Below are 14,633 nucleotides of genomic sequence, written 5' to 3'. Positions count from 1 at the left end.
TATCATGAATATGCAGGTCATGATTGGTATTTATTACCTGCCAACACCTACAAACATGTTATATTTGAGGTGTTAAGATCAATATTTGCTGTGTACTGGCAGTTTGCTACAATGCCTCCTGCTTGAAAGGATAGACTATCATAAGGGGTGAGTTTTTAGGCTCTGTGTGTCCTTGTACTCATGGGACTTTCAATTACTGAATTGCCTGGTCTAGAGTTGTTGTCCCGTCAAGGAATGATGTGTTGTAGAAAACTTGTTGTCCCGTCAAGGAATGATGTGTTGTAGAAAACTTGTTGTCCCGTCAAGGAATGATGTGTTGTAGAAAACTTGTTGTCCCGTCTAGGAATGATGTGTTGTAGAAAACTTGTTGTCCCGCCAAGGAATGATGTGTTGTGGAAAACTTGTTGTCCCTTCAAGGAATGATGTGTTGTAGAAAACTTGTTGTCCCGTCAAGGAATGATGTGTTGTAGAAAACTTGTTGTTCCGTCAAGGAATGATGTGTTGTAGAAAACTTGTTGTCCCGTCAAGGAATGATGTGTTGTAGAAAACTTGTTGTCCCGTCTAGGAATGATGCGTTGTAGAAAACTTGTTGTCCCGTCAAGGAATGACATGTTGTAGAAAACTTGTTGTCCCGTCAAGGAATGATGTGTTGTAGAAAACTTGTTGTCCCGCCAAGGAATGATGTGTTGTGGAAAACTTGTTGTCCCGCCAAGGAATGAGGACGACCTTTCGCGTACTTTGACCGACCACTGAAACAACTAAAAAGAAGTCGACATCATCCGTAAATGTCGTTCGGAATACCCCGTGTTATCGTTTTCGAGGTTGCATTATTAGAAAACACATTCCGACTGTCACTTTCAGGATCTGGTAAGCGACTCTTTGATTGGTCGGATGAAAGGTTGTTCTGACCCGTAATGTGATGTCCTCAGATCTTTGTTTAGCGATAGCGAGAACTAAGATCTGATTTTAATTAGATTAGTCAAGGAATGATGTGTTGTAGAAATAGAGAATGTCACCCGAGGGTCTTTTGATATCAATTTTATCAACGAGTGTTGACATATTTGATATCAAAAGACACGAGGGTGAGATTTTATTTATTATTCAACATCATCCTTCCAATTTTTTCAGTTTGTAAACAGTAATGAGCATTGTCTTCAGTGTAAAGGTGGAATTTAAGGATAAAGGCCTATATATGAGCACCGACCAGGTGTTAAACATCCAAACACGGACACTTTAATGAAACAACTTCTAACTTTTTATGTCTTTGTGATTATAACTTATGGAAATATACATGTATGCACATTGTAAAAATATATCCAAAATATGTAGCTGTATGACATTGCCATGTTGATAGATCACACACGCTGACGAGGAACACCGCGTCGAAAACTGTCGTATACATGCATATATGCAATACGTTTTCAGTTGAGACACGCCCCTGTCAGTCATTAATTGCAACTGAAACAACGCCACCTAGTGGTCTATATATCAAAAATAAAAACACATGATCGTGCCACAGGGTCGACTTGTCTGCAGACAGCTCGCAATCAGCTCAGATAATCCTTAATTCGCAGAGTGTAACGCAGAGGTGAGGTAAGATGTAATTATTTACCTGGCTATGGTCAGTTTCAGATTTTCGTCATCATTATCTGTTACAAACACTAGCCAGGCAAATATATTAACTATTGCTACTACATAATAATATTGTACGATAAAAATGTATACTTACAAAATAAGAGAGATGCGCAGTAGAAAGGAATTTCTAACTGACTAAAGTCTTCTTTTGAAGTAATCTCATTAAACCATATGTTTTACTCCACACAATAACATACCGCAGTCACCTAGTAAAAGATCTCATTTTAATTACATTGCTTTTTAAATAGGACATTATTAAATATTTATTTGACTGACGTGATATTCAACCTACCAATTCATATGCTCACGCTGAGAAAAAAGGTCAACTTGACAAGGCCAACTGGTCAGATTGACAGTCCATAGATTGCAAGGCATCTTGTGAAATGTACTAGTGTTTATACGTAAAACATACCAATCTAATTAGTGACACCGACCCAGTTACTGGTCCAATATACTAATCTAATTAGTCAAACCGGCGTTCAGTAAAACATGTTCAGTGACTAGCTGGTACAAAATACAAGTCAAACATTCACAACAACTACTTGTACAGTAAAACATGAATATTACGAATTACAAGGGACCACAGAAATCAGTTCGTTATATACATTGTTCGTTATTTACGTTTTCGCTCGGAAACGACCGCCATCTTGTCTAAAACAAACACAATACACATAATTGCAGCATTGCCCGCCATGTTAGCATGTGCAAGTGAACTGACACTTTGACATAATCTCAGGAAAAGTATGTTTGTCTTACAGACAAGATTAGTCCAGTAACAGGTAACATAAGCATAATGCAAGTTCAACAAGTTTAAATCGTCACTGCTGATTTTTTTCATTCGCCGCTGATTGCGTATAGCCAATTGTCAGTGACACTTGACACTGAGTGAAATTTCTCAGTTTGTCGGGAATCAGATATCTGTTTGCTATACAGAGTTCGTTATATACGCCCATTTTATATGAGTGAGTGAGTATGGTTTTACGCCGCTTTTAATACGCGACAATATTCAGCAATATCACGGCGGGGGACACCAGAAATAGGCGTTACACATTGTACCCATGTCGGGAATCGAACCCGGGTCTTCGGCGTGTCGAGCGAACGCTTTCACCACTAGGCTAAGATATTTTCCAAATCTTTTCATGTTTTTAAACAAAGTGCTCGCGTGATTTGATGCACTTCGCGATGCAAGACCCGTGTTATCACAGAATAGATCTTGATTAACTTTCAGATCGTCCGCCGCCGTTTTGTTTGAAGCAAATGCAAGTGATACGAGAGATGGAATCTGATTGGTCCACAGGCGAGGCTTAGAAGGGACATAACACGTAATAACCACTGGTGGCGCTAAGATCGAGCCCAGGAATTCCAGTCTGGTTCGGCAAGGGTGGAAACTGGACTTTTAACGTCAGTTAACTCTCTTGCCTCGGGAAGATGGTTTAACGACCATCTTGGCATTAATCCAGCTGTATGACAGAGCCTGCCCACGAGTCTGGCCCCGTGTGATAGAATTCTGTTGCCTGCGGCTTTAATCAGCATTCACTCACGGTACAACGTTCATGTACAATCTCCAAACCAACAGACAACTCTAACACAACCAAGAAACGGACTATAACCACTCAACCATTAAACCTGTTCAACCCAAGCTGAAAGCAGTGTCAGTGAATGAAATTATTTTTCTTGATTTCAGCCGAGAGCTGGTCTAAGCACGGACACGCACCCGTGAGACAAACGTGAGTATACGTAACACTATAGCATGACCCACATCGGTTGGTTATTTGTGAACTGAGGCTGTGCACGTACAAGTTACTCTCAAGATCAATCCTAAACGAAAGAATAACAAGAAGCTAATTGGAGTCTTTATAGTTTTACTGGCAATGACTGTAGATAGTTAACCGTGTCGACGCCGTGTACAAAAGTAGTCGATTTCTATCTTGTGTCGAATCTTGACTCGTACTGGTAAAGGTGACGGTCAGTGTGGAAGGAGAGAGATGTGTGGAGACGTAGCTATCTGCCATCTCGTGTCAGCGGCCAGTGTACCGCTACATGCCCGACAGCTGTTACTTATAATAAGCATTAAATATACGTAGGGCTGAAATATATATTCACTTACTGTTGTTCGGTGTGACGCAGTGTTTCAATAGATCGTTTATTTATTTGCCTTGAGCGTCAGTTCCTTTAATGACCAACAATGTCGAACTCAGTCTGGTCAAGTGATACATAACTTGTGAGATGTATTACAAGTTATCTTTCCGGCGAAGTCAGCGCGTGACAGATGCACAAACTATGCACATCCGCCTCAAAAAATATCCAGGCCAGGTTTAACAATCCCATGCATTCAGTCCTCCGTCTGTGTAGTACAGAGCCTCCTGTTTATGCATGAACACTCTCGAAAACTCTGCAGTAGAATATTTTCCGCCAGCTCAGTAACGACGTATCGTCAAGTAAGCGTCAATGTTTCTTCAATACCGAGGCGCAGCTTGAAGCTGATCTGCATTAACGTGACTTTTTGCAGCTGGTTATGATTGGTCCTATCATTGTCGTAAGAGGCGACTAACGGGATCGTGTGGTCAGGCTCGCTGACTTGGTTGATGCATGTCATCGTATCTCAATTGCGTGGATCGGGGCTCGTGAATCAATAACAGGATTATCTGGTCCAAACTCGATTATTTACAGACCGCTGTCACATAGCTGGAATGTTGGTGAGCGCGGCGTTAAACAACAAACAAACATAACTTCTTTCACGAAATGGGGCACGGGTGGCCCAGTCGCCTAAGGTGCCGCAAATTCGCTGTGCAGAGTTGCTTCCCTTGGGCACGACAGACACCTATGATTGTGGGTTCGAATCTCGATTCCCCCTGATTATGTGTCTAGGTTTATAAGAGCATGTCAGTGCTCGTGGGTTGTAAACGTCTGAGACCTGCATCACTTAGGTCTTTCCTCCCACATCAGTCTGACACCCGTGATATAACTGGAATACTGTTCAAAGCGGCGTTAAACCCAACTCACTCTTTCACGTAATTCTTATTTAGCGATTATAAAACAAGACAGACAGCGTAAGATTAAGCATTTGTAGTTATCGGGAGTGAACATTAAAATCAGATCTTTGTACCCACCGCCGCTAAAAAATGTGAACAGTGATTCTATTGAGATCGCTTTTATCATTTCTCGGTTCACATTCCCCAGTCCGCACCAAAGGTTTCCTTCATAACAAATATTCAGAGTTATGACAGTTCCGATTTGAATACTCAACGTAATGAATGTCACCCTGATACAGCTGCCTCATACTTGCTGTTTAACACCATCTTGTTTTGAACACACTATTGTTATGCAGTGAGTTCGCTGCTAGGTTTTCCATTGTTTGCGACGCTTTTTTGCGTTGGTATACAATCGATTCCTACATTCTATTTTGACTTGAATTCAAGGACTTTAGCTTTGTTAAATGGTCGGGAAAACCCCAGAATAGTATATGTTTTGATTATCAGTGTCTTTTGGCTTCAATATTCCCAGGGATCAAGAATGGTATTTAAAGTGGTTTAAACATGTAACAAACCGAGATACCTTTTCATTTGGAAAATAAAAAAGATAAATATGGTTTATTGGAATTTGATCTAAATAAACAAATTAATATCAACTGTTTTTAATAACTGGTTCTGTGCATTGAAATACTGTGAGAATAGTATTTTTTGGGTCAGCAATGAAGAGTTTGTTTGTTTGTTGTTTAACGCCGCATTCACAAATATTCCAGCTATATGACGGCGGTCTGTAAATAATCGAGTCTAGACCAAACAATCCAGTGATCAACAGCATGATCATCGATCTACGCAACTAGGATACGATGACATGCATCAACCAAGTCAGTGAGTCTGACCACCGGATCCTGGTAGTCGCCACTTGCGTCATGCATGCTGAATACCTATTCTAACCCGGATCTTCAAGGGTAAACAATGAAGAGACAAGTCGTTTTCAAGCGAACGGGTAAAAAGCACACGTCTAATGATCAGCTTATCAGATCATAGCACTATTACCAACACCTGTATCTTGATATACTCAGTACACAGGGAGTCTTTGATCAAGGATTCTATATATAAAGCATACAGAGTCTCTGCTTAAACCGTGCCTTCGTATGATAAAAGAAAAGCATTGATCGCTACAAAAAGGCTGGAAGATCTAAATTAACACGTAACCAAAATACGTACCAATGGAATTATATTACACGCTTGAAAACGACTTATCTCTTCATTGCCAAAAATATATTCGGTGGAATGATTCTGAATATACATTCGTGCTGTTTAAAATGCCAATGCTAAATGCAGCAGACGTAGTCGGTCTGGTAACAGATGTTAGAGAGGTAAAAACAAATCACCCTGTAAAATTGTGTTGGGGTCCGAAACTATTATTGATTAGTCCCTTTCAATAGAAAACAATGTCCGCCTTGAAGCGGTGACCGAATGCAAAGAGATATATGTGGCGTAGCTTCACGGATAATATGTATAAATCACCTCGTTGCCTGACTGAAAGAACAGAAAATAACAGCAGAAAAAAAGCAAATTGTTTCATTCATTTCCAATCTCCGTAAAATTAGATCTTAGAGCCCTCTACCGCTACACACAAATCTGAGGACATCCGATATCATGTCACGCCACCCTTCCTACGACCAGAGCGACCCTTACGAGATAGCGATAGTGAAGTCCAAATGTGTTTTCTAATCATGCAACCGCGAAAGGGTTAACACAGGACATTCCGAAAGACAGTTACGGACCGTATGCCTGATTCCGAATTCTGGACATTGACATGATTGACATTTGAGAATCATTTGCAGCGGAAGATATTTTCCTTGGCCGGGGGAAGTAGCGCAATACAACCTGGACCATGTATTAGATATTCCATGATGTTCTTTTGTTCAGTTTCCAAAACTTTAATCGAGAACTTTGTCAGAATGAGTTTCAAAGAGTACCCTGAAATGGAAGTCGCCATTTTGAAAGTAGTGCTGTAAAGCTCGAGAAAGCTGCTTTCTGATTGGCTAATATGGACTTCCTCATTTCACTGGACGGTCAAGGATCGCGAAAGGTCGTTCTGACCTAACCTGTCAAAGGATGTTCACCGAAGGATGTTCTCAGATGTTTGTGTAACGGCAGCGAGCACTAAGATCTGATTTTAATAAGAGTGATTCATTTCAAATCAATCGGACGTTTCCATTTTCTTTCACCCAACTTTATCATTGAAAACCGATTTGGGACGGAAACAAGCGAGAAACGGAATCTCTCCATGATTGTACATCTTTATGGGTAAGACCCTTCACGGTTTTCCAATCAATAACATGCTTATGACATTAACAAGGTGTCACGAAACAAGTGGGGTAAAATGAAAATGTGTTTGTACGCTTATCATTAGATAAGGCTTTGAATGGCACGTGGACTTGACATTTATCACTCGGTCAATGTATAGCTAGCCAAGATAATAAGCGCAAACATCATACAGATATTATGTACGCCTGTACTTACAGTGGTGATGAGTAGAGGGGCGATTTCATATTTGTCTAAAGAATTTAGAGTTAGTCAGGTCATGAATTGAATCATTACATATGCATGTCAATAATGAATTATCAACTTAAATACAATGCAGTTTGTAATCTGCATTCCCCTGTTTGGAAATATTTCAATATTTTACTCACATTGATCGCTGGACAAGAAAACAAAACATATAAAAAAGATTATTCATACTCGTTCCATATCATGTTCTCGTCGAGAAGACGAGGCGATATGACAGTGTATCATCAATCACGCAGCCCTGTGGTGTGCTTTTGCCAATATGGAGGACCGCATCGAATATTTTCACAAAAGAAGTTCAAGTAGGCTATATAATGTTAATTCCAAACGTTCCAGCATCGCTACAAAGGGTCGCTTGAAGCGAGCTGAGGAACATGCATTAACATATAGATATATTCCTAACACGCCAACGGTCACGTGTTAACCCATACTTCGTGAATGTGGTGACTTCAAGACTTCGGTATAATTTGTAGGCGGCAAAAGTTCATGACAATTTCACAGGTCACTCACAGGCCAGTTATGAGTGAGTGAGTATGATTTTACGCCTCAAATGGGCTCCACACATTATACCCATGTGAGGAATCGAACCCGGGTCTTCGGCGTGACGAGCGAACGCTTTAACCAATAAGCTACCCCACTGCCCCTGAAGTGATGCTACCAAGTGATGCAGGTCTTAGAGATTCACCTCTTCGGTGAAACCTATGAGCCCGGGCATGGTGCTCACAAACCTAGAAAAATAATATGATTACCAGGGGCAACCGGTATTAGAACGCACGATCCCGGATTTCTGACACGCGCACATCCTCTGTATGTCCAGGGCTCGCATCCTGATAAACCTTTACTAACCCCTGAATCCATTCCCATGGTCCTCGCCATGTTAAATTAGCCGCCATTGATTTTCATCAACATTTTACCGACCAATCATACGTCGAGATAACGATAAGGAATTTTGGTAAGGGGGGGTTGGACATGAAGACATCAGTCAGTTTTTCAACGCTGAATTTCTCGCAAACTCTTTGGTAATCAATGGGGCTGGCCGCCATGTTGCTGGTTAGTAACTCGCATTCTGATTGGTCCGTTTGGTTGAGTCGCGTGGCAAATCAAATTGGCTATTGAAAATCAAGGGCGGGTAATTTGAGAGCGCGAGAACCACGGACTGGATCCAGGGCTAAGTGTTTGGTTACCGAGGATCACACGCCCAAGGGACGCAACCCTGCATAGCGAATTGCGGCGCAACCCGTGGCTCCGACGATTATGTATTATTGTGACGTAAAACTTTTGAGCTGTAATACTTATATTCAGTAGATCACCATGACAAGTGACTGGAAGCCATCAGCTGATGATCTGGAGTCCATAACAGCTGCCAAAGAAGCCTTTAAACATGGCAACACTAATGATGATGTCATCAAGTTTTACTCTGAGTGGGTCAAAGAGGGAAAGTATCAGAAGGTCTGTCAAAGGTCACACTTCATTTCTTATTTACCTTGTGGGGTGCCGATCCGTGAAGATCCGGGGTACAATAGGTCTTCAGCAACCCATGCTTGCCGTAGAAGGCGACTATCGGGTGGTCAGGCTCGCTGACTTGGTTGATGCATGTCATCGATCCCAATTGCGTGGATCGATGATCATGATATCAATCACTGGATTGTCAGGTCCAGACTCGATTATTTACAGACCGCCGTCATATAGCTGGAATATTGCTGAGTGCGGCGTTAAAGAATGTATGACATATGACATATGCGGGGTGCCGTTCCACAAAGCGATGTTAGAGCTACGACTGTCATCACTGTGCGTGGAAGTATGGGAGTTTATAAGATCGTCTTAGCGCTAAAATCACTTCGTGGAACGGCACCTTGGAAGCTAAATAAGAAATGATTATAAAATCGAAAAATACTCCTTGTATCAACTGACTCCCATCGATCGCATGGCCTTAAATTTTTGCGCAACATGTGTGCATGAAGAGTTAGCTTTTTAGGTATCCTTTCTTGCCTTTTACAAATGCGTTGGAGAATGTTCAGATGTTTGAATTGATACCGATAAATGTGATTTGAAACTCCTGATCGGCTTTTAAAATATTGATATATCGATAAGGCACATGCATGTTTTCATATAACAGTTGATGAGATCTCAATTGATTGTATTTTAGTTAAACTCGGTGAATTTGCTGATAACGTATATATGTCAGACGTAGGGCGTTGCTAATGTTTATACTTGTTTGTCTGATCTAGATTCGATTATTTACAGTCCGCCGTGACACAGCGGGAATGTGACTTACTACGGCGTTAACCAACATTCACTCACTGTGTTATTGTAGGACACGGAGCCCGAGCGGTACCGAGCCCACATTCTCGCCTGTGAAAACATTGAGACCTACTACCCGGGAAATAAAGATAAGGTCAAGGTCATCGATATCGGAGCAGGGACGGGTCGTGTGGCGGTGGAGGTCAGTGTTTCCGTGTCACTGTTGGTCACATGTTTGATATGGGCGGATCGTTACACAATAGGGCTAATGCCTGAATATGTAACACCACTGCAAACCTGTTTGTTATCCTAAGTTGTAACGCTCAATGGCTATTCGTCACCACTCGCCCCTTTCCGTAACCTGCAAGAAGACTCGTCCCCCTGTCGATGAATGTTATGTGCGAAAATACGACAAACCAATCAGAATGCGCGTATGACTTCATGCGGGTGGGTAGGAATGAGAGAAAGCGGGTGGGTGGGAAGGAGAGAAACAGGTAGGTGGGAAGGAGGGAAAGCAGGAAGGTGGGAAGGAGAGAAAGCGGGTTGGTGGGACGGAGAGAAAGCGGGTGGGTGGGAAGGAGAGAAAGCGGGTGGAGGGAAAGCAGGAAGGTGGGGAAAGAGAAAGCGGGTGGGTGGGAAGGAGGGAAAGTGGGTGGGTGGGAATGAGAGAGTGCGGGTGGGTGGGAAGGAGGGAAAGTGGGAAGGAGAGAAAACGGGTGGCTGGGAAGGAGAGAAAGCGGGTGTGTGGGATGGATGGAAAGCAGGAAGGTGGGGAGGAGAGAAAGCGGGTGGGTGGGAAGGAGAGAGTGCGGGTGGGTGGGAAGGAGAGAAAACAGGTGGCTGGGAAGGAGAGAAAGCAGGAAGGTGGGGAGGAGAGAAAGCGGGTGGGTGGGAAGGAGAGAAAGCGGGTGGGTGGGAAGGAAGGGGGAAAAACAGGAAGGTGGGACGGAGAGAAAGCGGGTGGGTGGGAAGGAGAGAGTGCTGGTGGGTAGGAAGGAGGGAGAGCAGGAAGGTGTGGAGGAGAGAAAGCGGATGGGTGGGAATGAAAAAGCTCGGGTAGGAAGGAAGGAGGGAAACAGGAAGGTCGGAAGGAGAGAAAGCGGGTGGGTGGGAATGAGAAAGCTCGGGTAGGTAGGAAGGAGGGAGAGCAGGAAGGTGTGGAGGAGAGGAGAGTGCGGGTGGATGGGTAGGTGAGTAGGTGAGGAGATTGTGAGGGTAGGTGGGAAGGAGGGGGGGGGGGATTGTGCGGGTTGTAGGGGAGGTTTAAAGGAGTGAAAACAGATAGGTGTGTCGTAAGAGAGAAAGCGGGTAGGTAGGTGAATGTGGCTGTGTTGCACACCGAATGGGTTGCCAAATCGTCTAACACGCCCTTTTGCTATATCCACTGGTCGTGGGATCGAATCCAAATTTCACCCCGAATAGCATCACCCATGGGTGTTACCAAATCGGTTAAAGACTGCCACAATGAAGATATCATATGGTGATATAACTGAAATCTTTGAAAACCGCTTTACATCCAACTCATTCACACATTCCGTGTTTCAGCTTATGAAGAAGGGCTTTAAGCTGATGGACGCTCTAGAACCCACGACAGAGATGTTGGACGAGGCAAAGAAGATGGACCTGTATACCAGCTATATCAACCTTGGTATAGGAGCTGACAGACTCCCCATAGACGACAGTAGGTGTAGTTGGAATCAACACCGGCAAATTGATATTATTGTGTATAATTCTTAACACCAGATGAATACTCACAAAGCCAAGCGCCAAGAAATCCAGTTTGGTTTGACGCCGTTTTTAGTAAGTTTTCATTCATGCCACTGCTGGGGACACCAGAAATGAACTTCACACTTTATACATTGTGGGGAATCGAACCCGGACCTGCAGCGTGACGAGCAAACGCTTTGACCATGTTAACCATTAAGCTACTCCACAGCCGTGAAACAAGATTGTTTATATGGATAAGTGAATACAATAAACTACGTTTATAACGAACACGCTTATTACGAACTGACCGACATAACGAACTTAATTTTAGTCCCGGCCATTTGTTGTATATATATACTGTATATATGCCTATAACGAACAATAGTTATTACGAACTACAATTACTGGTCCCTTTGTGTTCGTTATAACCAAAGTTTACTGTATGGAATTTAAATTCACATCGTGAGTTCTTTTTCCTTTCTCGTTGTATATACAAGGGCGGTGGGGTAGCCTAATGGTTAAAGCGTTCGCTCGGGTTCGATTCCCAAAATGGGTACAATGGTGTCCCCCGCCGTGATATTGCTGGAATATTGCTAAAAGCAACGTAAATCCATACTCACTCACTCACTCGTTGTATACATATGTTGAGGACATGTTCCAGATACCTATGACCTTGCAATCGTGTCGGGTGCTATGGGTGAAGGTCACATCCCGTGTGAAGCGCTTCACGAGATGGCTAGAATCGTCCGGCCAGGTGAGTGCAAGCCGAACCATGACATCTTGATTGATTTTAGTACGAAAACTAATAATTCTTTGACATTTAGGTGTCTTCTGTCTTGATCCTGCATGTCCGCCGTGTCCGCCGTGCATGCTGCCTGGTGTGTGTGTGTGTTTTAAAAATTAAAAAATCATCTCTTTCGGAAAATGCTCGAAAACAATTTGTTTCAACCCATCTCTCTCTCTCTCTCTCTCTCTCTCTCTCTCTCCTCTCTCTCTCCCCCCCCCCCCCCCCCACGAACAGACAACAGATCCCTGCTGTGTTTTATGTTTGTTTGTTGTTAAACGCCACACTCAGCAATATTCCAGCGGTCTGTAAACAATCGAGTGAGGACCAGACAATCCAGTGATTGACATCATGAGCATCGCTCTACACAATTGGAATACGATAACATGTATCACTCAAGTCAGCGAGTCTAACCACCCGATCCCGTTAGTAACCTCTTACGACAAACATAGCCACCTTTTACATTCTACCCGGGATCTTCGCCCCTGCTGTGAAACTTTTGGGACATTCTCACTGTTTGTTTGTTTCTTCGTTTGTTTCACACACTATAGTAACCAATATTCAAGATTGATGACGTCAGCCTGTAAATAATCGAACCTGGGCCAGAAAAACCCGTGATTTATGTGTGCAACGTTCAACAAAACGTCGGGGCACGCTGATACCCAATAAACCAAATACCCGAGCTTTGCCTCCCGATCCATGTAGTCACCTCGAATTAAAAACAATACTCGTCCATTTCTATAACGGGTCGCTACGGGAGTGCAAAGATGTAGACCTCGTTCTTCCATCGCCGCTGCGCATATCCAACTGTGCTAACAAAGAGTGGAACTAATTTACCCGAGTATATTTTTCAGGCGGAATAATTTCCATCTCCATGAGAGAAGAGTTCCTAGATTCCTGCGCCGACTACAGGGGGCGCCTCGAGCCTCTAATGAAGAAAATGGAACAGGATGGAGAATGGAAATTGGTGTCGCGTGAAATCCGACCGAATTACTACTGTGGAAAACCTGGCTTAGTGTATCGATATTCCCCTAGTTAAATTCGCTGATTGTATAGAAAATATTAGTCATTTACTCAAGGTATGATTATCATAGAGCTGAGTGTGTTGTAACTGCCTTTGCGCTGACAAATTCGATATCATAAACGAGCACTAGGCTCTGGCTTCTTTCCCGTTGTCCGACACTGGCCACAATGTAACAACCTCAGCAAGTCTGATCGTGACGAGAGACTGGGCTACCGTCTGGAGGCACAGCGGGGAAATTGACTTAGAGGCAACAATGACATACGCATGTCTGAACGCTTATTAGTTAGCGCATGCTATAATTCTATATCACAATGGCAAACGGTTATTACTGTCATAAACAGACATATGGAAACAAATTCATAGGGTGTATCTACTATTTCTTTCTTCTGTACACTTTCTAGTTTGGGGGACATTAGCAGCAAGTTTTGATAGCAGTGTGGGGCACGGGTGGCCAAGTCGTCTAAAGCGCCGCGATTGGCTATGCAGAGTTGCGTCCCTTGGGCACATCAGAAACCTATGATTGTGGGTTCAAATCCCGGTTCGCCCCGATTATGTTTCTAGGTTTGTCAGCACCATACCCGTGCTCGTCTGAGACCTGCATCACCTCGGGCTTTCCTCCCACATTAAGCTGACACGCCGCGATATAACTGGAATACTGATAAAAGCGGCGTTAAATCCAACTCACTCACTCATTTTAATAGCAGTGTAAAAGTATTAAAGATGACAATTTGTGATGTTTTAGGAAGAGTTGGTATATATGAGCATGTGATGTTAAGATGTAGATAACTTTTTTTAGATAAAGATAACTTTTGTCTCTGTTCATATTAAGGTTTATGCCAGTTTACATTCCAATAATATTTCAGTTACATCTTGTGTTTTAGTCCCACGGAAACAAGGGAATATTTCTCCCCTGTAATTTCTGTCCTGCATGCATTATGTGCCATGTTTGCGACCATTATTCAGTACATGCATGCCTGTGTCCATATCACCTTCTGTCGCATAATACACACTGTATGATCACGATGTATATGTATTAAAGTCAGTGGGTTAGCAGGTTTGGCCTCTTTATGTGTAGTTTTGTGTTGGCCTTTGTTATTTATCTGGATTAGGGTTTTGTTTGCCAAATTGAATAGGGCAGTGCATTACTAAACTATAACTAGCCAGGATACGGGATTGAAACTTTGCAAAATGCATAGACAAACGAGGGGGCACGGGTGGCCCAGTCGTCTAAGGCGCCGCAATTCGCTGTGCACAGTTGCGTCCCTTGGGCTCGCCAGAAACCTATTATTGTGGGTTCGAATCCCGGTTCGCCCCGATTATGTTTCTAGGTTTGTCTGCACCACACCCGTACTCGTTTGTTTCACCGAAGTGGTATGCATCTGAGACCTGCATCACTTCTGGCTTTCCTCCCACATTAAGCTGACACGCCGTGATATGACTGGAATACTGTTAAAAACAGCGTTAAACCCAAATCACTCACTCACTTCATCTGACCAGAACATTAATTTTTTCCATTACCAAAAACTACGTTCTTCTGAGATGCAAAATATATAAACCATTCCGAAAAATTTGAAAGACAAAATATATCGGGAAAAATCAACAACTTCAATGTTGTTTGGCATAAAGTAAACCCAAATTATAGCAATGCACATTATAACAAAGTCTCACCGCTGTAGCAATCTTAGGAAACAATCTGTCG

At 42.9% G+C, this 14,633-nt stretch overlaps 1 protein-coding gene across 4 annotated transcripts; it reads left to right on the top strand.

Annotated features, from left to right (window-relative positions):
* The first annotated feature begins 2,973 nt into the window (after nt 1-2,973).
* On the top strand, nt 2,974-14,008 carry LOC139452229 (methyltransferase-like protein 27). 4 transcript variants are annotated; one of them, XM_071233626.1, is made up of 7 exons: nt 2,974-3,177; nt 3,320-3,362; nt 8,481-8,627; nt 9,493-9,621; nt 10,965-11,100; nt 11,788-11,880; nt 12,765-14,008. In XM_071233626.1, the coding sequence occupies exons 3-7, from the start codon at nt 8,490-8,492 to the stop codon at nt 12,947-12,949; spliced, it is 681 nt and encodes a 226-aa protein (XP_071089727.1). In that variant the 5' UTR covers nt 2,974-3,177; nt 3,320-3,362; nt 8,481-8,489; the 3' UTR covers nt 12,950-14,008. The 4 variants fall into 4 exon arrangements, with proteins under 4 accessions (XP_071089727.1, XP_071089726.1, XP_071089729.1 ...); XM_071233625.1 differs by having other exon boundaries at nt 2,974-3,362; XM_071233628.1 differs by lacking the exons at nt 2,974-3,177; nt 3,320-3,362 and adding an exon at nt 6,681-6,917 and having other exon boundaries at nt 8,484-8,627.
* The last annotated feature ends 625 nt before the right edge of the window (nt 14,009-14,633 follow it).

The sequence above is a fragment of the Haliotis cracherodii genome, unplaced genomic scaffold (genome assembly GCF_022045235.1).
Source record: "Haliotis cracherodii isolate W230 unplaced genomic scaffold, xgHalCrac1.p SCAF_9, whole genome shotgun sequence".
NCBI classification, from domain to species: Eukaryota; Metazoa; Mollusca; class Gastropoda; order Lepetellida; family Haliotidae; genus Haliotis; species Haliotis cracherodii.
This window is presented reverse-complemented; position numbering and strand designations above follow the sequence as displayed.

Bases quoted from the DNA above. Each gene is read 5' to 3' on its own strand.
- LOC139452229 (XM_071233626.1), top strand. From the start codon at position 8,490: ATGACAAGTGACTGGAAGCCATCAGCTGATGATCTGGAGTCCATAACA. The intron at 8,628-9,492 runs GTCTGTCAAAGG...GTGTTATTGTAG, and splicing joins AAGAGGGAAAGTATCAGAAG to GACACGGAGCCCGAGCGGTA. The intron at 11,101-11,787 runs GTAGGTGTAGTT...GACATGTTCCAG, and splicing joins CAGACTCCCCATAGACGACA to ATACCTATGACCTTGCAATC.